This window comes from Hyperolius riggenbachi, chromosome 7 (assembly GCF_040937935.1).
Source record: "Hyperolius riggenbachi isolate aHypRig1 chromosome 7, aHypRig1.pri, whole genome shotgun sequence".
Taxonomy (NCBI): Eukaryota; Metazoa; Chordata; class Amphibia; order Anura; family Hyperoliidae; genus Hyperolius; species Hyperolius riggenbachi.
This window is the reverse complement of record NC_090652.1, coordinates 96397180-96418540: the sequence shown is the minus strand read 5'-3', so window position 1 is coordinate 96418540 and position 21361 is coordinate 96397180. Positions and strand designations below refer to the sequence as shown.

The following is a 21361-nucleotide window of genomic DNA, read 5'->3' as shown; positions in this document are numbered from 1 at the left end:
CTTTTTGCATGCAATGGCTTCCTCTGTATGTGCAGCTGCGCTCCCTCCCTCTCCCCCATTCGGTTATTATTATTATTTTTTGTATTTATAAAGCGCCAACATATTACGCAACGCAGACCCTCTTCTGTGTGTACTGCAGCCCCTCTCTTTCATGAACAGCTCCCTTAGGCATCATTTGCCCTTTTTCACGAGTTGATCTCCATTTTCAACCTCCTCTTTTATATGTAGCAACCCCTCTTTCATGTTTAGGTGCCCCTTTGGACTGCAGCCGCCCAAGGCCTGGGCCATTGTGGCCTTTCCAGAAATCCAGCCCTGTTTATTATACTTTACAAGCAGTCCCCCGTTTACTAAGAGGTTTCATACCAGGAGGTACTTACAACAGTTTATTCAATACTTTACCGTAACAACAAAATGTGTAATAACAAGAAGAGGACAGAACATTTTGTCCATAAGGACAACTTTGTATGTATGAGAAGCTTTTGTAAGGAGGGGACTATCTGTACTCTGGGTGCTTCTGATTCTGTTGTGGTGTGCCTTGTTCTCCTGTCACAGCATCATGCATGCAATGTGCACCTCTGCAGCACAGTGTTATCTACACATTTCATACAGCCCTCCCAGAATCCTTTTTGCTGACAGGCAGATCTAATCGCTCTGTCATTAGTCATTTGTAGCTCTCATTTTTTTTATCTAGATGAACTCAAGTTAAATAATATAAACAGACTGAATAAATATAAAAATGTTTTAGTAAAGCTCTTGTCCTTAACTGCCAGTACAAATACACGCTAATACTGCTATGGACGGGAGCGCTGGAAGCTGCACAAACACGCCGCGCCAGCACTGGCCTATATCACAGAGAAACAATGGAAATTGGACATGGTTTTCCAGCAGGACTCAGCCAGTGATTGCAGCAGGAAAACCTATAGCCGTTAAATTGCTCCCCGACGTGGCTTTAAATTACTAGATGTAGCAACTGATATCTTGTGTCCTCCAAGTCAGAACACTCTGATTTCATCTGAAAACTTTGTATGGAGGTCGAGAAGCCACTGGTTAGTTAAAAAGGCACTTGGTAAAGGTTTCCAGGAGCCGCAGCCAGGTGTAGCTTACAAGGGTGGAACCATTGGAGATTAAATAACTGACAAAAAAAAATATTACAGCATGTGTCCCGTTGGCTAAAGTCAGGGCTTGAAGGCTTCTATATTTAGCAAGCTGACCTCCACTGATCTGGGTGCTCCATTTCCTCTCATAATCCCCATGCAAACTTGGTTAATCAAGTTCAACACAAAATTACTACTAGTGTAAATGGATGCTAATAATAGAAAAAATACCTAGTTAGAGGAAAGCCTCTGAATAGTCCAATAGTCGGAATAGTTGCTCAAACTTGGTTGTCCTATTGTGTAGGTGTGGTTGTACTTACATAAGTGCAGTACGGCCACACTCATGCACAAAGGGGAGCACTGTCACAATCTAAAACAGGGTCCCAGACAAAAGGCGGGTGGTCTTGGGGAGGATGTGGGAAGCCAATGGAGGATCCAGAGGCTTCCCTCTTCATAAGTAAGTAGTGGATTATTTTCATCTGCCTTGAATTCACTTTATCAGTGGTATACCCAGCAGAAATATACAGTAAATACCTGTTTGATAACACTATTAGATGACAGATTAAATATTTATCAAGTTGTACCCATCTATCATAAATCCAGCCAACTCCCATGATGCATTGCACACACTAATAAATTCAGGAATAAACACAAATCAGCAGAATTTTCATGCAATCCCTAGCTAATGGATTCTTCTCCTTCCACCAAAGATGAGTGAACATGGCAGCGTACAACCCAGTTTCCCATATAAAGTAACCCCACGCCAACAATATACATTTAAAGAGAAACCGTAACCAAGAATTGAACTTCATCCCAATCAGTAGCTGATACCCCCTTTCCCATGGAAAGTCTATTCCTTTTCTCAAAGGGATTATCAGGGGGCTCTGTATGGCTGATTTTGAGGTGAAACCCCTCCCACAAATGTCAGCTCTTCACAGCTCTGAGGTCCTGTGAAAGCCTTGTTGCATTGTGGGAATTAACAGCTGTTTCCAACTGCCAAAAAAAGCAATCAGCATCTCCTTCCACTGGCATCACCTGCCAGTAGTAAAAATGTCACCATGTGATAAATGTCAGAATGTAAATCAGGGAGAGAAAAGATTTTACAATGGGCAAACACTGCCTAAATCATTTATACATAATTATTGTAAAAAATAAGCACTTTTTTTATTACATTATTTTCACTGGAGTTCCTCTTTAAGTAACAAAATCACTTTGGATTTATCTCAGCCAAAATGATTGTAACTCATTGTCTTGTCTGAACAAGGTGTGTATCGGTGTTCCCTAATGTCACTGGTCTCCCCTGTAGGGTCCTCCAAGACAGATCACGGTTGTCTGACACCAGCTGTTTCTCTGGGAATTTCAACAGAACTTCCCACAGTAGGGTGCCACTTGTACATCCTCTCCATCTCTTCTCCATAGAGCAGAATAAGCTACTCAGCTGGGAGCCCGGCAGTAAGTCTGTACAGCTCTCACACTTCATCTGCTGCTTGAAACAATTTTAAAGATTGCTTTGGATGACAGACATTGTATATGTGTATGTAGCTTTAGCACAAAATAATATGGTATATAGAAAGTTAAGAACCAACTTGGTCCCCCTTGACCCTGGCTCCCATAGGAGATACTGGCCCCCAAAGGAGATTTCTATGGTTGGTTAATGCAATCCCCTTATACTTCACTGATGCTAAAAGAGATTCTTCTCTTTTCCTTTCATGATGTCTGGGTGGTGCTGCAGAATTGCTGGGCAGGGCTCGGCTCACTCTAGATTGCTGTGCATTGCCCAGAGGCTCTGTGCTGTTCAGTGTGCCAGGTCAGCAAGAAGACAGCCAGTATATAGATATCAGTTACTTCTGCTGTGCTGAAACACAGTTTATGCGGAAAGTTACTGCTCCTCTCCTGTGTGATGACAGAATATTGTACTTTCTTGCTGGCAGATACATATGCTAGTAAGAATCCATACAGTACAAACGCACGCCTCTTTAATGCTTAATCAGGTGATCTGTCAATATGTTCTTATGATCCAATATAAAACAAATAGTGGTACACATACCATGCTTTGATAAGCCGGTTCTAGCTACAATGGACCCCTGGGGCCTGATGCCCCCCTTGCAACCAAATCAACCCCAGGGCCCCTGAGCCATCTGCCAGGCCTGATCCAGACCCCCCCCCCCCATCACACAATATCACAGGGTGTCCATCATATGTCCCCTAAAAAGCCTTTTTGGGGTACCCATTATTCACCTCCTCCTCCTATATTGTGTACACACACAGCATCCCCGCTCTCATGGGTCAATATAGCTGGAAGGGAGGGGGGCACCTTGGGAACCCCCCACAGGATCTGGGGCCCTGGGGCAATTGCTCCCTTTGCCTCCTTTGCCTCTATGAAAGCACCGGCCCTGGATAAAACAGAACTTCTTTATTCTTCCACTGTAAACTAAAGACATGTCCATCACCAATTTGAGCTTTGTTTTTGGGCAATGCTGAGTTGCAAGCAGGAAATTTGGGAGACTGCAGCAAATGGACTATTTGGGCGGCCCATAGGCGGTAATACAAAATATTGACTATGACTAAGTGCCAAAAGCAGAAATTTAGGCACGGCCATGCAACCAAAATTTTTCATTTTGAAAATTATTGTTTTTTTTGAGAATTATAATTTTGTAAATTATAATTTTAAAATGTTTTGTTTTAGAAATGCAGTTTTTTGTATTTACGTTATTTGCAGCAGAAGATGGGAGTTTGAAGGTTAGGTGTCAGGAGGGGGGGTGTAGCATTGCTGTATGTGACCACGCCTTGAAACAGGATAAAACTCTGACATAACATTCAATGAAAACAGGTTTTCCAAATTTTATTCCCCTACATTATGATATTTGCTTTTGTGCACAATTAATATTGCTTGTTTACAGATCCCCATAATACAGTTTATCTGCTCTGAAAACTGTCATTGCATTATATCATATATATGCTATATTTGTATATTAAAATCTATCTAGTGAGCATTTCTCTCCCTTTTCACCCTCTGCTAAGCATGCAGCTGAGGAATGTTTACTAATTGCGGATAATAAGGAAATGTAAACAAAAGGCAATGTGATCACTTTCTTGGATTCAGAAATAAGCTTTCCAATGAAGAAGAATGTGCTGAGTTTGAAGACTGGTGCACACAATGCAATTTTCCTGTCAGATTGACAGGTCGATCAATCATTCTCAGCATGTCCGATCTGCTCCTGATCGTGAGCAGGAACGTTTTTGTGCAGTAATAATCTGACAAATGGATTCCATTCTCGATCGAGAGCAGATAGGACATGCCGGAAATGATGTAAAAATTGCATCGTGTGTTTGAATGCTGTTCTGCTACCATTTTTTTTTCTAGTAGCACATTTTATGCTGTGAGCAATCTTTTGGAGCAAAGAAAAAATGCTGAGTTTTATACTACTTTAAGGAATTCTAATTTCAATTGGTGTAGCAACATGTTTTCCCTATACTCACCGAGAAACAGTAGAGGTCACATCTGCGAAGGCTTACTGTTTCTCTCAGATGCTTTCCTCCACTCTCATACATTTCAGGGGCCTCCATGACCCACTTCCTCTCTCTCCACACCCTCATCTAAATTCATGAGGAAGCTACAAAGTTGCCAGCCTGTGAGCATGTCCACCCATAGGCTGTGCACAAATAGGTGGGCATGGACTGTCATCAAGAGGGCCAGGGAGTCGGACAGGAGTCTTGTGGTACTTCAGGCAGCTCTCGGCTATATCGGTGGCAGTGGCATCAGCAGGGGGGCTGTGGGCGATGAGGAATAAAGGCAAATTGCTTTTATTAGGCAAGTAAAGAGGTTTTTTTTTCTTTGGTACGCATTACATTTACTGTATATTCCTGCGTATAAGACTACTTTTTAACCCTTGAAAATCTTCTGAAAAGTCAGGGTTCGTCTTATACGCCGGGGTGTCATTGATGCCGGTTGATATGCCCTATCCTGTTACCGACTCTCAGATCTCCCTGCTGAGGACTGTAGTGAAGCTGCGCAGGTGCACATGTGTGAGATCTGAGAGTCAGAGAAGGAGGCAAATAGGATATAAGGGCGGGCCAGAAGGGTGAAAGAGGCGTGTTTTATGGACACAGCGCGATCTATTCTTCCATATTGCTCTGATAAACAGGGAGAGTTGACCAATGCAACCAGTAAATCACCTGTATACTGTTATATACTGGGTACCACATACAGTACAGCACCAGTATCTGTTCATACATAGCTCCAGAATAGGATTTTTATTTAATTTGGTGTGTATTGGAAGAGGTGTAGTCTTATACGGCGAGTATATCCCAAACTCTATATTTTAACTGCAAAAGTTGGGGGGCCATTTTATACGCCCAGTCGTCTTATACGCCGGAATATACGGTACTTAGAAACAGCTTGCTTACTTACCAACAAAAGCAGGGAAGAAGGATGAGTTTGGGCACACTTGAAAGTGCACTCAAGGCGATATGTGACATTATGAGATAAACGTGCCAAACATATTAATAATTGGGCTGGGGTTTTTTTTTGCTGCCTGAAAGAGTTAATTTCTAGGCATGGAAGGGACAGCTTCTGTCTTGTTGGTACCTTATCAGGAATATAGTACACTGATAAGCAAATTACAGCCATAAAAGTTTTACTTGCAGAATACAACTTCTGTGGGAAGGGAGAGATAAAATACATGAAATATTGACCTTTTTCTAACCTTTTCTGGACCGTGCTAGTTGATCTACATCTTGCTGGTGGGCTGCACGGCTCTGACAGGATGTAGAGTTCAACATCCCCGCCGCGCGGTCCCGCTGCTCTGCCCCTGCTACAGCTCGCTCGCCCTACCGTCAGTATGATGACAGAGCTCTATGAGCCTGTCAGGAGATGATTTCATTGACCCTGTGATCACTCTGAGCCAATCCCATTGGCTTACATTGATGGACAGGGTCAGGAGCCAGTGAAAGCAGCTCCTGACCGGCTCACGGAGCTCGAACACTGGCAATCCAGCGCAGGAGATTTGGGCGCAGACGGCGCCACCATGAACTGTAATAGGAATGACTGCTATAGCGGCGCACAGTGAGTAACTTCAGCGCCGTCAGAAGATGGAGCTGAAGTTACTTTTAAAACACTGTAATTCGGCCTCCAGCAATTGCTGGAAGCCGAATTATTTCATTCCCCACTATCCACGTGGACCTAGAGGGGGAATAGTAATTAACGCCACTTCGACTTGTGCAGCAGCAGGATAAGTCATACTGGCTGTATCCTGCGCCCAAGTCTCCCGGCGGCGAATTCTCTCATACGCCACGGAGCTCTGTCGTCATAGCGACAGCAGAGAAAAGGGCCTGCGGCGTTGGGAGAGCGGTGTGACTGGTGAGAGTGGTAGGGCTGTGCAGCAATTCGTTGGTAAGCACCATTTTGTGGTACCAGCAGTATCTGGTCCTTAAGGGGCCAGGCACCACTGGTATGCAATGGGTTTAAGTCATTTTTAGGAGTAGAAGGATAAATATAATTGTTTATCTCAAGTCTGACTGGTTGCTCTGAAAAACTGCCTTTGTTAAGATCATGCTTAGAATGTAGGTTTTTGACATGTAAGTTTTTTGACATTCATTATGATTAAAAAAAAGATAAATGATAAACAAATCTGTAAATGATGTTATCTACAACTAGCAGTAGCTGGTAAACACCATTATCGGGTGCATTCTATAATAGTCTGTTATAATAACACTGATATCAATGCACAAATTTACTTACCACACTGGTGAAATTGTTATCCAGGTGATGACTAAAGAAAGTAGCCAGACTCTGACTGTAACATTTGTGTGTCTCCAGCTTGCACCTGCAACCTTCATGCCCGGCGATGTCGCTTCAACATGGAACTGTACAAGCTGTCGGGGAGGAAGAGTGGCGGTGTATGCCTAAACTGCAGGCATAATACAGCAGGCAGGCACTGTCACTACTGCAAAGAGGGCTTCTACCGAGATGTCAGCCGGCCCATCACTGACCGAAGAGCCTGCAAAGGTAAGGCAGGTGTCTAAGCCTTTGAAGGTTGCTTATTTTAATTTTAAACTGTGAAAATACTACATTTGCTTTAGAAAACTGTTTTGCATAATGTTTTGTTATTTTTATTTATTTGTTGGGAATTTTTTTTTGCAAAAGTCACATATTATTCTTGCATCTCAGCACAGTTCAGCATTGTACAAGTTACCGCAGTGACGCCTATGCCGCTAACAGGTTTACAAGCGGTGCTCCCTGCGCATTGCAACTTTATGTAGTTTACTGCATCTGGCCCAAAGTCACATATTAGATTTCCTTGCAGGACAAAAAGTTAACATCTCACAATCATAGATGAGGATTATGGTGAAAGGGAAATGTTGTAGACTAGACAATGCAGTAGTTGACTACAATACATGCTTATACACAAACAAGTTGCTCATGCCATAGTTTTTAGCAGTCACATAGGATAATATTAGCAGCAACCGCTCAGAGACTTGATGTAGATTCAAAGTCTCTCCTTTGTTGCTGTCCTTATTACGTAATATGATTCAGCAAGTGCAGGAATGGAAGTTAAGTTTAGGATTTACAATTAGGGTGTTTATAAATGTCAAAAGTTATTATAACAGTTAAGGTAGCCATACACTGGTCGATTTGCCATCAGATCGACCAACAGACAGATCCCTCTCTGATCGAATCTGATCAGATAGGGATCGTATGGCTGCCTTTACTGCAAACAGATTGTGAATCGATTTCAGCCTGAAACCGATTCACAATCTGCTGAGCTGCTGCTGCCGGCGCTCCCGCCGCCCGGCATACATTACCTGAGGCTGTCTCCCGGGCGTGATGTCCCCGTCATGTGGCACCTCCGGCTCCGGCATCCGCATAGAACTTACGCTATCACACCAGTGACAGCGGAAGTTCAAATAGAGCGCCCTCTATTTGTACTTCCGCTGTCACTGGCATGACAGCGGAAGTTATAAGAGGATGGCGTAGGTGCCATGACGGGAACAGTGACGGATGGGATGCCCGGGAGCCAGCCTCAGGTAATGTATACATGCGTCAAAATGTCCCGAATCATACGACGCAAGCGACGCGCTCCCTACCAGCGGGCGATCGACGGTAATTTCCCGCGCGGCGCGATCGACGGACCGATTGATATCAGGAGGAAATCAATCGGTCCGATGCGTTTAGCGCAAACTATTTGACAGCAGATTCGATCCCAGTGATCGAATCTGCTGTCGATCGGCGGGAAATCGGGCCAGTGTATGGCCAGCTTAAGTGTAAGGTTTAGGGATAAGTCTGTACCCACTGTATCGCATGAGCAGCTGAATACCAAAGGGAAACTGCAGCAACAAATCACCATCGATAACAAGCTGAATCGCTTGGGGACTCTTATTCACTATTAAAATGTATTTCTATCAGAATAGGAAGTGAGTTATCTGTAGTGCAGCCAGATGCCCCTTTATAAAAAAAAATTAAATAGCCAGGTCCCCCCAGATAAAATAAAGGAAATGTAAAGTCATCCTGTGCATCCGAGGAGTACGAAGGAAATGGCCGCCGGGAGACTTGGATGCAGGATACAGCCGATATATGGCTCACCCTGCTCCTGCACAAGTCCCGGCAGATAACTACTAAATACTACTATCACGTGGATGGTAGGGAATTATACAGTTTGGCTCCAAGCTATTGCGGATGGCCGAATTACAGTGTGTTAAAAGTAGCTTCAGCTCCATCCTCTGACGGCACCGAAGTTACTATTACGGTCTATGGTGGTGCTGGCTGCGCCCAAATCTCCTGCACTGGATTCCTTATGTTCGGCATTCGAGACCCTCCAGCCAGCAGCAGCCCCTTGAAAGCTGGCCAGCCACGCTCCTTCTAGTTGCACCCCTGTGCATAGCAGTGTTCTGCGCATGCACAGTACTGGAAAAACAAGCAATGGGAGCGTGATCAGGAAGCCTACAGCTCGGGGCTGCACATGCACAGTAGCCTCCAACTGGCCGTGACCGGTCAGCTTTCAGCATGTCGCAGCTACTTGCTGGAGGGTCGTGGAAGGACGGCATAGGAACAGGATGACTGCAGGGGGCCTGCAAGATGCCCCAGGTAAGTGACTGAAGTAACTGTTTTTTTTTTTTTTTTTTTAGACTTAAGTAACACTTAACACTAAATAGCCATGTGTCCTTAGATATCTGTATCAGGTAGCCAGATTTGCACTAGCCTTCAAGTTACCGGTACTAGGTAGCTATGTCGGTAACTTCTGCATATTGCCGCATGGGTAAGGTGCAATCACATCCAGCCTGGCAATCATGATTGCAACTGGAATACTAAGCAAAATATTTCATATTCCAGTCCTTCAGCTTAGTAAACTAGGCCCACAGATTTAGAAGTAAAGGTAAAATTACCAGTGGCGTAGCTAAGGAGCTATGAGCCCCGGTGCGAGTTTTACATTGCCCCCCTTCCCCCAGTACTCTATACATAACGACTGATACTCACCAAAACCTGCCAAAGGCAACCACAGTATCAGAGGTGCAAGAAGGGGATGGGGAACAGCTTGTTAATCATTATAATTCAAAGCATTTATATAAGTGATCATTAGAAGCAGAGGACCAATAAAGGGCTAATACTGCAGTTGAGGGAGGGCCCTACGGGGCCCCTCTGGCCCAAGGGCCCTGGTGCAATCAAGATCTCTGCAACCCTTATTGCTTCGCCACAGAAAATAACAGAAGAAAGGATGCCAAAGAGAATACAAACACAAAAAGAGAAGTCAAAGTAGAGAGGTGCTTCATGTAATGAGGAATCAAGGTCGTCAGGTAAGCCACTCCAGGATATTAAAAACTAGGTGGTATAAGTGTGAAGGAACAAATCAGTTGTCATTAAAGCAAGAAATTAGAAAAGCTAGATACTTACCTGATCCAGAGGCTTCTCCAATCCTTGAGCCCACCGCTGGTTGCTGGGACCCTCCTCTCCTTTGCACTGACAGCCTTCAGTAGCACAGAGGAAAAAGCCATGCTACTACACAGGCATGGGCCGTCTTGCGCCTGCGCAGTGCCAGCGCCCTTGTACATGAACAGGAGCACTGCCTCACAAATCTATTTCACAACTTGGTGAATAGGTTCAGAGGGTCCCAGTGCCGGAATGGTGAGGGTAACCGTTGGATTATCTAGAGGCATCTGTCTACTGAGGTAAGTATTTAAAGGGACTCAGAGCTGGATTAAACAAAATGTTTTATACATACCTGGGGCTTCCTCCAGCCCCATATACATGGATCGCTCCCACGCCGCCATCCTCAGTCTTCCCGCAGTTCCGATACCGGGTCCCCGCACTTCTGTCAGTTGTGCCAGTCTACGCAGGAGAAGGGCACCCTCTATGTATCTCTCCATCAGCTGTGGAGATATACGCAAACAGCACACTTCACTTACGTCAGACTGACTCTGGCTGACGGAAGTGCGGGGACCCGGTATCGGAGCAGCGGGAAAACTGAGGACGGCGGCGTGGGAGCGATCCATGCATATGGGGCTGGTGGTAGCCCCAGGTATGTATAAAACATTTAGTTTAATCCAGCTCTGGTACACTTTAACTTTTACTTTATTTTTGCCTTCAGGTACACTTTAACTCCGATCCAAGCCAGTCATATTTTTACTTCTGTGAAGTTGAGGGAAGGAGACTTTCAGACTTCAGCTGTGGCCTTACTAAACTACAACACAGATTATTGTAAGAGGATGAAATTAGCATTTTGTAAGGCGATTAGGTGTTTGCTACTAATCACTTATTTACAAATTGTGGGGCGTTAATACACACTCTAATGAGATGGTATAGAGCCATAAATGCATTTGAAAATATGTAGACTGCTGTAGAAATGTGGTAATGCCAAAGTAAACCTGCAAGAAAGTAGAAAGCTGAAAAGCTGCTCAGTGTGCCCCCTAGAGGCCAGTTTTCTCAACCTTATCTCTCAATGAAGGTCCATAGTTCACAAAACTGTGATGAGGAAAGAATTACAGGAGAAAAGTAAACAGCTTATTATTAAAAAATGCAGTAAAAAAAAAAAAAAAAAGTCCCAAAATTTCACATTGGCATTTGGTTTCAAAAGTATTTTCATTTAACATCTTTGTAACAGTCTAATTATGCTAGGTACACATAATACAATTTTCTGGCAGATTTACCTGCCAGATTGATTTTTTCCAACATCTCCAATATGAATTTCAATCAATTTTCCGATCGATTTTCATAGAAGTGAATGGAAATAGATTGGAAAATAAAGTGGAAAATCTATCAAAATTCAGATCGGACATGTTGGAAAAAATCGATCTGGCTGGTAAATCTGCCAGAAAATTGTATCGTGTGTACCTAGCATACGACTACCAACCAGAATCTTAGTTTAAAAGTGGCCATACATCTTTTGATTTTGCAGCCGATCGACCATCCAATTTGATTATTATTAAATGAAAATTGGTGCCACAACAAGCATGACCGATCGATTATTCAATCAATTTTGGATCAGACATGCTGGGAAATCTCGGGCTGATTGCGTGTGAGGTGGTACCAGCGTGTGACACTTGTGATCGACACTATCCCTCCCAACAGTTATATGTACCCCCACCCCTTCCCAGTGCAAATGCATTAAAATACTCCCCCTGTCACGCCACCACGTGACTAATGGCATATAGCAAGTGGGATAAATATGTGACATCACACACGTGCCCCATGTGCTAGAACTCCAGCAGCCATGTGGGGCATCAATGCTGAAGTACGGCGGGCGGTGTGATAGGTAAAGTATCTTTATGCACGGGCACTGGGTGCACATAGAACATTTGTAGGGACCCCACCGGAGGCAGCGTCACAAAGCTGATTCCTGAGAGATCTCATGCTGAAAAAAAAAAATCAGGCATCGGCCTGCGGTGTATGGACAGCCACAGATCAGTGTTGCCAACCTTTCACGTTACTTTTTACGGACAAATACCTAAAAAATTACTGACAAAAGATTGTTTTTACTGACAAAATCCCAAGCGCAGCGCGCAAAAAAAAAATGGGCGTGGTCATGCAACAGAATGTGGGCGTGGTCATGGGTGGGGCCAAATATACATGATTTTAGTAGTGCTGTAAAAAGTCTGCCGGGGAAGTGTGAGCTCTGCCATAGTGTTTCCCCCCCTTCCCCCAAAATACATGTAATCTTACAGCATTTCACCAAAAAATCCACGTAAAAATACAGATAATATGGCAGTGGTTCCCTAAAAATAGATCTAATCTGGCAGCAGCGATTCCCCCAAAATACACATAATCTGGCAGTAGTTCCCAAAAATACACTTAATCTGACAGCAGTGGTTCCCCAAAAATAGGTAGCCCCAGGTCTATAGGTGTCCCCAGAATAGGTGGCCAGCGGTATAGATGTCCCCAGAACAGGTAGCCAGGGGTAGAGATGTCCCCAGAACAGGTAGCCAGGATTATATATGCCCAGTATATGTAGCCAGGGGTATATGTGCCCAGTATATGTAGGCAGGGGTATATGTGCCCAGTATATGTAGGCAGGGGTATATGTCCCCAGTATATGTAGTCAGGGGTATATGTGCCCTGTATATGTAAGCAGGGGTATATGAGCCCAGTATATGTAGGCAAGGGTATATGTCCCCAATATATGTAGCCAGAGGTATATGTGCCCAGTATATGTAGCCAGGTGTATATGTGCCCAGTATATGCAGTCAGGGGTATATGTGCCCAGCATATGTAGGCAGGAATATACAGTATGTGCCCAGTATATGAAGTCAGGGGTATATGTCCCCAGTATATATAGCCAGGGGTATATGTGCCCAGTATATGTAGCCAGGGGTATATGTGCCCAGAATATGTAGCCAGGGGTATATGTGCCCAGTATATGTAGCCAGGGGTATATGTGCCCAGTATATGTAGCCAGGGGTATATGTGCCCAGTATATGTAGGCAGGGGTATATGTGCCCAGTATATGTAGGCAGGGGTATACGTGCCCAGTATATGTAGGCAGGGGTATATGTGCCCAGTATATGTAGGCAGGGGTATATGTGCCCAGTATATGTAGGCAGGGGTATATGTGCCCAGTATATGTAGCCAGGGGTATATGTGCCCAGTATATGTAGCCAGGGGTATATGTGCCCAGTATATGTAGCCAGGGGTATATGTGCCCAGTATATGTAGGCAGGGGTATATGTGCCCAGTATATGTAGGCAGGGGTATATGTGCCCAGTATATGTAGGCAGGGGTATATGTGCCCAGTATATGTAGGCAGGGGTATATGTGCCCAGAATATGTAGCCAGGGGTATATGTGCCCAGTATATGTAGCCAGGGGTATATGTGCCCAGTATATGTAGCCAGGGGTATATTAGCCCAGTATATGTAGGCAGGGGTATATGTCCCCAGTGTATGTAGCCAGGGGTATATGTGCCCAGTATATGTAGTCAGGGGTATATGTGCCCAGTATATGTAGTCAGTGGTATATGTGCCCAGTATATGTAGCCACTAGTCAGAGGTATATGTGCCCAGTATATGTAGGCAGGGGTATATGTGCCCAGTATATGTAAGCAGGGGTATATGTGCCCAGTATATGTAGGCAAGGGTATATGTCCCCAGTATATGTAGCCAGAGGTATATGTGCCCAGTATATGTAGCCAGGTGTATATGTGCCCAGTATATGCAGTCAGGGGTATATGTGCCCAGTATATGTAGGCAGGAATATATGTGGCCAGTATATGAAGTCAGGGGTATATGTCCCCAGTATATATAGCCAGGGGTATATGTGCCCAGTATATGTAGTCAGGGGTATATGTGTCCAGTATATGTAGCCAGGATTATATATGCCCAGTATATGTAGCCAGGGGTATATGTGCCCAGTATATGTAGCCAGGTGTGCCCCCAGCAGGAGGGGAGCAGTGCAGAGAAGAGGGAGAGCTGTGGGGACATCCCCCCCCCCTTCCCTCACCTTGGGGCTCTCCCTCCCTTGCTCGCTCTCCCCTCCAGAACTAAGTGTTGTGCGGTGGCTGGCAGCAGGCGGAACCTCTTACCTCTGTCTCGTTGCAGGCTTAGGATGGATTTGCCGCTAGTCTGGTCTTGTCCAGACCAGAGCAGCGGCACCAAAACTTCCGTGTGTTGGAGCAAGACGGAGGTAAGTTCCGCCCACTGCCAAACGCCACACAACACTTCGTTCTGGAGGGGAGAGCGAGCGGGGGAGAGCCCTAAGGTGAGGGAAGGGGGGGGGGGAGGTGTCCGCCCTTCCCCACCGCTGATCCCACAGCTCTCCCTCTTCTCTACGCTGCTCCCCTCCTGCTCACAGGCCGCCCTTACGGACGCTGCTGAATTCCTTACGGATTTCACGGGCAGCTAAAATTGTAACAAAATTTACGAAAAGCCCATAAATTTACAGGCGGTTGGCAACACTGTCACAGATCTACCGTATCTCTGATCAGACTCGATTAGAGAGAGATCTGTCTCTTGGTCAAATCTGCCCATATATCACTAGATGTATGGAACAAAAAAAAACACTGAACTTCAATGAATAATCAATTTTATTTGTATTTTAACATTATTTATTGAAGTTCATTGACAGAACTCTAGCTGCTAGTCAACACAGGGTACCCACAATGTTCAGGGTATTATTTTACAAAACTAATATTCCTCATGAGGACGGCTGTTCTTCAGTTTGGCTCTGTGCATGTAGCAGAGCGAGCTGCATGGGCAGTCTCATCCAGTCTGCCCAGTCCAGCTCTCTCTCTGTGACAGATGGTGGTCAGTAGCATCAGCAATCTCCAGGATGGTAAGCTTGGGCACGCGGGCATAGCAAGAGCGGGCATGGTAAGCACGAGAGTTAGAGGTGACAGCCAAGCCAGCCAGGAAACAGGGGCAGCGAGCACACATGCAGCATGGATTGACAGCAAACCCACAGTTTGGTGGATGGAGAGTTTAAAACACCAGAAATGTTCTGCCTTCAGATTTCAAGATGTAAATGGCCCTGTTTATCATAGTTTCAGACAAAAATCTAATGTGAATATGTTCCCTCCTAAATTCATGGTCTCCTCCTCAGCTGTTTGTCAAGTCTGACTCCTCTGGACTGCTATTGCAGTTCCCATTGTGAGCTGCAGTAGGACATCTCCCACCTGTCTTACCTGTGGAAACACGCTGCTGTAGTGCTGAGCTAGTCAGCACTAGCCTTTTGCTTACTTTTCCATTTTACTTTAGATAGGGATTTTTAATAAGTTGCAGAACCTATGTAATCAGTACATGCTGGTGACAAAAAGCTCACATAATGATACAATTATAAAGTGATTTGCATAAAGTTGATCTTTTTTCACCTTTTATGAAAAACCTAATTTGAGTACATTTCTGTTCTGAATGCTTCATACTGTCAGTCCTGAAATCCTTAGGGTTTCCAAATGTAGTTCTCTACCCCACCTTCTGCCAGCTGCCCCTACCTCCTCCCCCCCCCTTTTACTTTCCCTTCCTTTATACATTCACCTTATATTTTTTCTTGTAGCTTCCTAACACGTTCCTTTTTCCACCATTAAAATGAAAGAAAAAAATCCTGGAAAGAATTTCTTTCGCCTTTTTTTTCCTGTCCCATAACAAGGTGGCAATTAGTTTCTCCTAATGAGCCCTAACGCGTCCCCTTCCCCCTCTCCTCTTTTTCTTTTGCCAGGTTTCTATTGGCTAAATGGCTCTACCAGCTGTGACTTTCCCCATTTGGATTAAATTCCTCCCATTTTTCACACGGAAAATACAGCTCTGACTTCTAAACAGCTGCAGCTGAGGTAGCCGCTGTAAAGGGGGTTTACAGACAGCTGTTTAAAGGGGTCTTGTCTGCATGAATTCATTCTAGCTCATTGTACCATTGCTACACCTAGATCTTGCCCTGAATCATAAATACTAACCTATCTTTCAGAGCAGACAAGTGTTTAGAGATTACATGCATTACGTTTGTAAAGCCATTCTTTGCCAGTCAAAGGAAAAGGGTCACAGCGGAAAATTCAGGTTTTACACAACAACAACCACCAATGAGATCTTAAAATAAAGCCTGAAGCTGCCTATAAAGTATTCAAACTACCCCTCCAGCCATACTCACTTTATCTTTATTAAAACCTCCCTGGCGTTCAATTTCCCCAGGATTTCTGTGCAAAAAGTGATAAAATACATTTTTAAAACTTTTTTTCCCTGTAACTTGCCAAAATGTGTCAAGCAAGGGTCTAGTATACAGTGCAGGAGAGTATTGATGTGTATGCATGTTTATACTGTTCATAGCAGACCGCTAGGGAGGTTAATTGTTAAGAGGTGGGGGGTAGCTAATAGCTAAGCATGCAAAAAGTCAGTAATGATATATTACAGCACTATAGGTTTTACAATACAATACAATACAATACAATACAATAACATTTGTAAAGCGCTTTTCTCCCATAGGACTCAAAGCGCGTAGTTGTGTTTTAACCTCTAGAGGACCACAGTGCTAAACCCCCCTAAAGACCAGGCCATATTTAGTCAAATTGGCTTTAAGGCCAAGCTGCAGGGCCGCACAACACAGCACACAAGTGATTCCCCCTCTTTTCTCCCCACCAACAGAGCTCTCTGCTGGTGGGGTCTGATCGCCAAGCCCCCCCCCCCCCCCCCAGTTGTTTGTTGTTGATTTTTACAAATATTTATTGCTATTTATTTTTATTAAATACATGTATTTTTTTCCCTCTCCCTCCCGCCCACCCCCCACCAGCCAATCACGGCGATCGGCTGTCATAGGCTTCAGCCTATGAGAGCCGATCGCTCTCTGGTGCCCCAGGGGGACAGCCGTGTCACACGGCTGTCCACAGTACAGCGCTGCCGTGGATCACAGCACTGTACTTAGTAGAAAGATGGCGGTTTCGCCGTCTAACAGTCTCCCGAGCGGCAATTGCCGCTCGGAGACTGAAGGTGGGGCGGAGCTCCACCCCCAAACAGGAGATGTGCGTGCAGCCTGCATGTGATCTCCTGAAGTAGCCGGCCCCAGGACTTGACGCCAATTGGCGGTAGGCGGTCCTGGGGCTGCCGCCGGTCACGCCCATTGGCGTGACGCGGTCATTGGGTAGTTAAAGAGGCACTGTAGTGACACATAGTAGAATGTAGTAAATTATTCAGAATACCCACCTTTACATTAAAGCTTATCTGCGATATAAAAATAAACTCCACGCTATCAACACAGTCAGCAGAAGTTATAAAAGAGTAACAGGAAAATACGTCTAAAAACTGACCATTTGTGCTATAAAACCCAGGTTTTGTTGGTTAGCCAGCCACACCTTCTTTCTTAAGAACTGCCATGGTAGTTTTATATCTTTGCAAAGAGTGCTAAGAGAGTGTGTCGTTTGTGAGTGGGAGGTGCTTCATAGTTTGTCCTGAGGGTTTCTCTGCTTCTACCTGTGCTACTGAGTCAACCGATCACAGAGAGGAGAAGAGAGAAGTAGAGCAGTGGCAGTCACAGTGTGTTGCATTCCAGAGCAGCTACAATGTTTTCCCGTTGCTTAACCTTTTCAGGACCGCCTCTATAAGATCCTACGCCGCACTTGTGGCTGTTCTAGCCTGATGCGGCGTAGGATCTACGCCGGCCCGCAGTTTCTGCTCCCGATGCGATCGTGCGCACCCGGAGGGGGAGATTAAGCTGTCATATGACAGCCGACATCTCCCCCGAGTGATCAGCAGCCATCGCGTATGGCTGCTGATCACATGATCACTACGATCGCCGTCGGATCGTAGTGATCAGTTTGACAGCTGCGGCGGCAGGGGGGAAAGAAGAGGATCCACTCACCTCCCTGCCGTTCCAACGACGATCGGCGCCCCCCTCCGCTCTGGCCGGCATCTCCGCTCCATCTGACGTCAGCATCGGGTCCCGGCTTGATGACGTCATCAAGCCGCGACCCGGAACTGATCGTCAGACAGAACGGAGATGCCGGCCGGAGAAGAGGGTCGCGTGCGGCTCATTGCTGGAGCCTGGAAGGTAAGTGAAGTCTGCTGGCAGAAGGCGGGCCACAGGCCACCATGGGGGGACGCCAATCCAGCCAGCCACGCACGGGATCCGGCCGCCTGACCCCCCAAACGCGCGCACCCCCTTCCCGCGCAAAATGCCTTGGTCCTTAAGGGGGGGTAGGCGGCCGGTCCCGAAAAAGGTTAAAGTAGATCTGAACTCTTGCACAGGACAGAAGAAAAACAAGGAGAAATGCACCCTGTATGTATTTAGAGTTTAGCCTGTCTAATTCCCTTATAGTGCCTGGAGGTTTTTAAAGAGAATCTGTACTGTTAAAATCGCACAAAAGTAAACATACCAGTGCGTTAGGGGACATCTCCTATTCCTCTCTGTCACAATTTCACCGCTCCCCGCCGCAATAAAAGTAGTCAAAAACAGTTTTAAAAAGTTTGTTTATAAACAAACAAAATGGCCACCAAAACAGGAAGTAGGTTGATGTACAGTATGTCCACACATAGAAAATACATCCATACACAAGCAGGCTGTATACAGCTTTCCTTTTGAATATCAAGAGATCATTTGTGTGTTTCTTTCCCCCTGCAGCTCTCACCCACTGAAGAGTTACAGGCTGATTGTTTCTTCCTGCAGACAGCTTTGCCCGATGTCTGTAATTCCTCAGCATGTGATTCCTTTCACAACAGAGGATTTATCCAGCTTGTAAAAGATAAGAGAGCAGAGAAAAGCTGACTAATGTAAATAACACACACACACACACACGGGAGTGTGCATAGAGGGGGCCAGGAGGGGGGCGTGCATAGCAGATCAACACTGAAGAGTTGGCAGCCTTCCAGACACAGGGTGACAAGTCCGACAGGGGAAAGATACATTGATTTATTACAGAGATGGTGATAGTAGAAAGTGCTGCAGTAAGCCAGAGCACATTAGAATAGGTTTAGGAACTAGTAGGATGGTAGAAAACAGGATAACATTTTTGTTACAGAGTCTCTTTAAGTTGTTTCCGCTGTGGGCTGCTCTGCAAAATGCAAAGGGCACACCCCCACAGTTCCTTCTCCTAGTTAGTTGAGACCTCCAGCATCCTATGCACAACCTAGGCTCTCCCAAAGATCTCCTCCTCATGTACTGGCATTACCTCTCCCACACCAAGGATTTTTACATGTCTCCCCATTCCCTCTGGAACTCCATTCCTAAAAAAGTTCAACACTTTCTATATTTAGTAGTGTTCAACTAAAAAGCTCACATTTTCAAGCAAGCTTACTGAACTACTTCAACCTAGTGATGATATTGGGTGGGACTTGTAGGCATCATCTTTATTTAAAGGTAACATGTACCCCGAAACTGATGTACAAATGCAGAGTGAATAAGAGAAGGCAGAAGCACTGTATTTATGTGATTAGAGTCAGGTGGTGCCAACTCCCTCATATTGTTGTGGGGACGTGTGGATAGAAAGTAGGGAAACAAAATGTTGAGACTTGTAAGAAGAAAAAAGGAATCCAGAGCCCACGATAGTGTAGTACGTCCAAATTACTGTAAATAGAGTATCTTCGTATAATTTAACACTCACAAAGGTGGGTTACCACTAAGGCAACCACTGTGTTAGTAGATGGGGATCATGAGCCTCTCACTTCAGTTGTCTACCTCACTCCAATTAAGAAAAGGTAAAATTCCACTCTACTTTTACTCCAGTTCTTATAAATGAGGTTATTGTCATTGGATACAGGCAACTGCAAATTTCAGATAGCGGTGTCCTTGCATGAACTCTACTGGCAGAGCCCAAGGCCCAGTTATTTCTATTTATTCTTGCACTGATAACGCTAGAATGGCAATGATTCCTGGGAATCAAATTTGAGAGGCCCTTACAGCTGGCTTCTAACAGTGAACATTATAGATCTGTAGCATAGACAAAGCTAATTTGTGACTCAGTTGCTGTGATACTGAGAATATATTCAGCTTTCAGATAAACAATTATCTTCAATGTGTTTATGCTTGAAGGACGTTTATGTATGTGTTGTATGTATTGTAACTTCTGTGCTAAGCAATTAAGAACTAATGTGATAGCAGGGGCGTAAGTAGAGGGGGGCAGTCCCTGCAATCTCATGCAGGCCCTGAGCTGTGGGGGCCCCCCAACTACTAACCTTCCCTTCCTCCGATACAGGGAACTATACTTCAGATCAGGTGTAATTTTGGCTATACATGTTATAGGTGTGAAGATCTAATAGCCACACTTGCTTTATGGCTCTTGCGAGATGGGTACCAAAGCTGTGAAGGGCACCAAGGGGAGGAAAGGGGTGGGGACATCAAAGTTTCGCTGGGGGGCCCTATGAATTGTAGCTATGCCCCTGTGTGATAGCATACATCCTGTGAAGAGTCTAATAGATGCATCCCTGCACCTTCTCTCAGTACCATGGACAGGACACGTCATTCATGGTGTATCTGTATTGTGCTACATGGGGACTGCTTGGAATCAACATACAGCTCTTCAGTAAAAGCGGAGTTGTCTCAGGTTATGTGTACTGGAATTTACCTGGTTCATATTTAGCTGTAGCGTTTCCCATGCTGGGGTTTACTCACAGGTCACTGCACTTCTTACTAACCGCAGTTTATAGTTAGTTGTGTATGGGAGAGAGATAAAATGGGGAGTGAAACTGCTCTGTGTGTAAAGGGTGGTTGGTGTAACAAATGCCATAAAGCAGGTATACATAGGCCTTTAGACAACAGTAAATTGTATGTTGTCGTATACAGTACTGAGCTTTGTTTTTTGTTGTTTTTTTGCCTGAGCTCTGCTAAACTCTGTCTTCATTTCAATTTTCTATGTAACCTAAACTGGGTTTAATTGCTGGAAAAAAAACCCGAACAAATCTTTTTCTGTACACAACACTGGAGTTTCTGTTTCTTTAAAGAGGATCTGCAACAACATATAGTAGAATGCAGTAAATTATTCAGAAAACTAACTTTCACATTAAGTGTCCTAGTTTCAGCATCATAAACATTTCCTATAGCTATATACTGTATTTCTGTATATTGATATTAGGGATGCTCATTCGGATTCCGCGGAAATGTAATTTCCGCATTTTCGATCGGAAATTGAATTTCCGCATCGGAATGCGGAAATCCGTAATACAAGTGCGGTAGGCGGATTTCCGCCGGAAATCGCGGAAATTTCCGCCGACTTTAATAACTATTTTCTCAAAAACTATAAGGTCTTTTTGAAAACTTTTTTTTCCATCTTGTTCACAAGATTCTGTTTAATAAACCCTGAAAATTTGGTGCATCTAGGTCTTATGGGGGCTAAAGTCGCCGGATTTTTACTGTAATGTAAAATGCAGAAAATCTGC

At 44.7% G+C, this 21361-nt stretch overlaps 1 protein-coding gene across 1 annotated transcript in view; it reads left to right on the top strand.

Annotated features, from left to right (window-relative positions):
• The window catches only part of NTN3 (netrin 3), a 196129-nt gene that overhangs the window by 129126 nt on the left and 45642 nt on the right, over window positions 1-21361 (top strand). The window contains exon 3 of the mRNA XM_068244411.1: window positions 6913-7101. Within this exon, the coding sequence (XP_068100512.1) occupies window positions 6913-7101 (189 nt within the window). The remainder of the gene's footprint in view (window positions 1-6912; window positions 7102-21361) is intronic.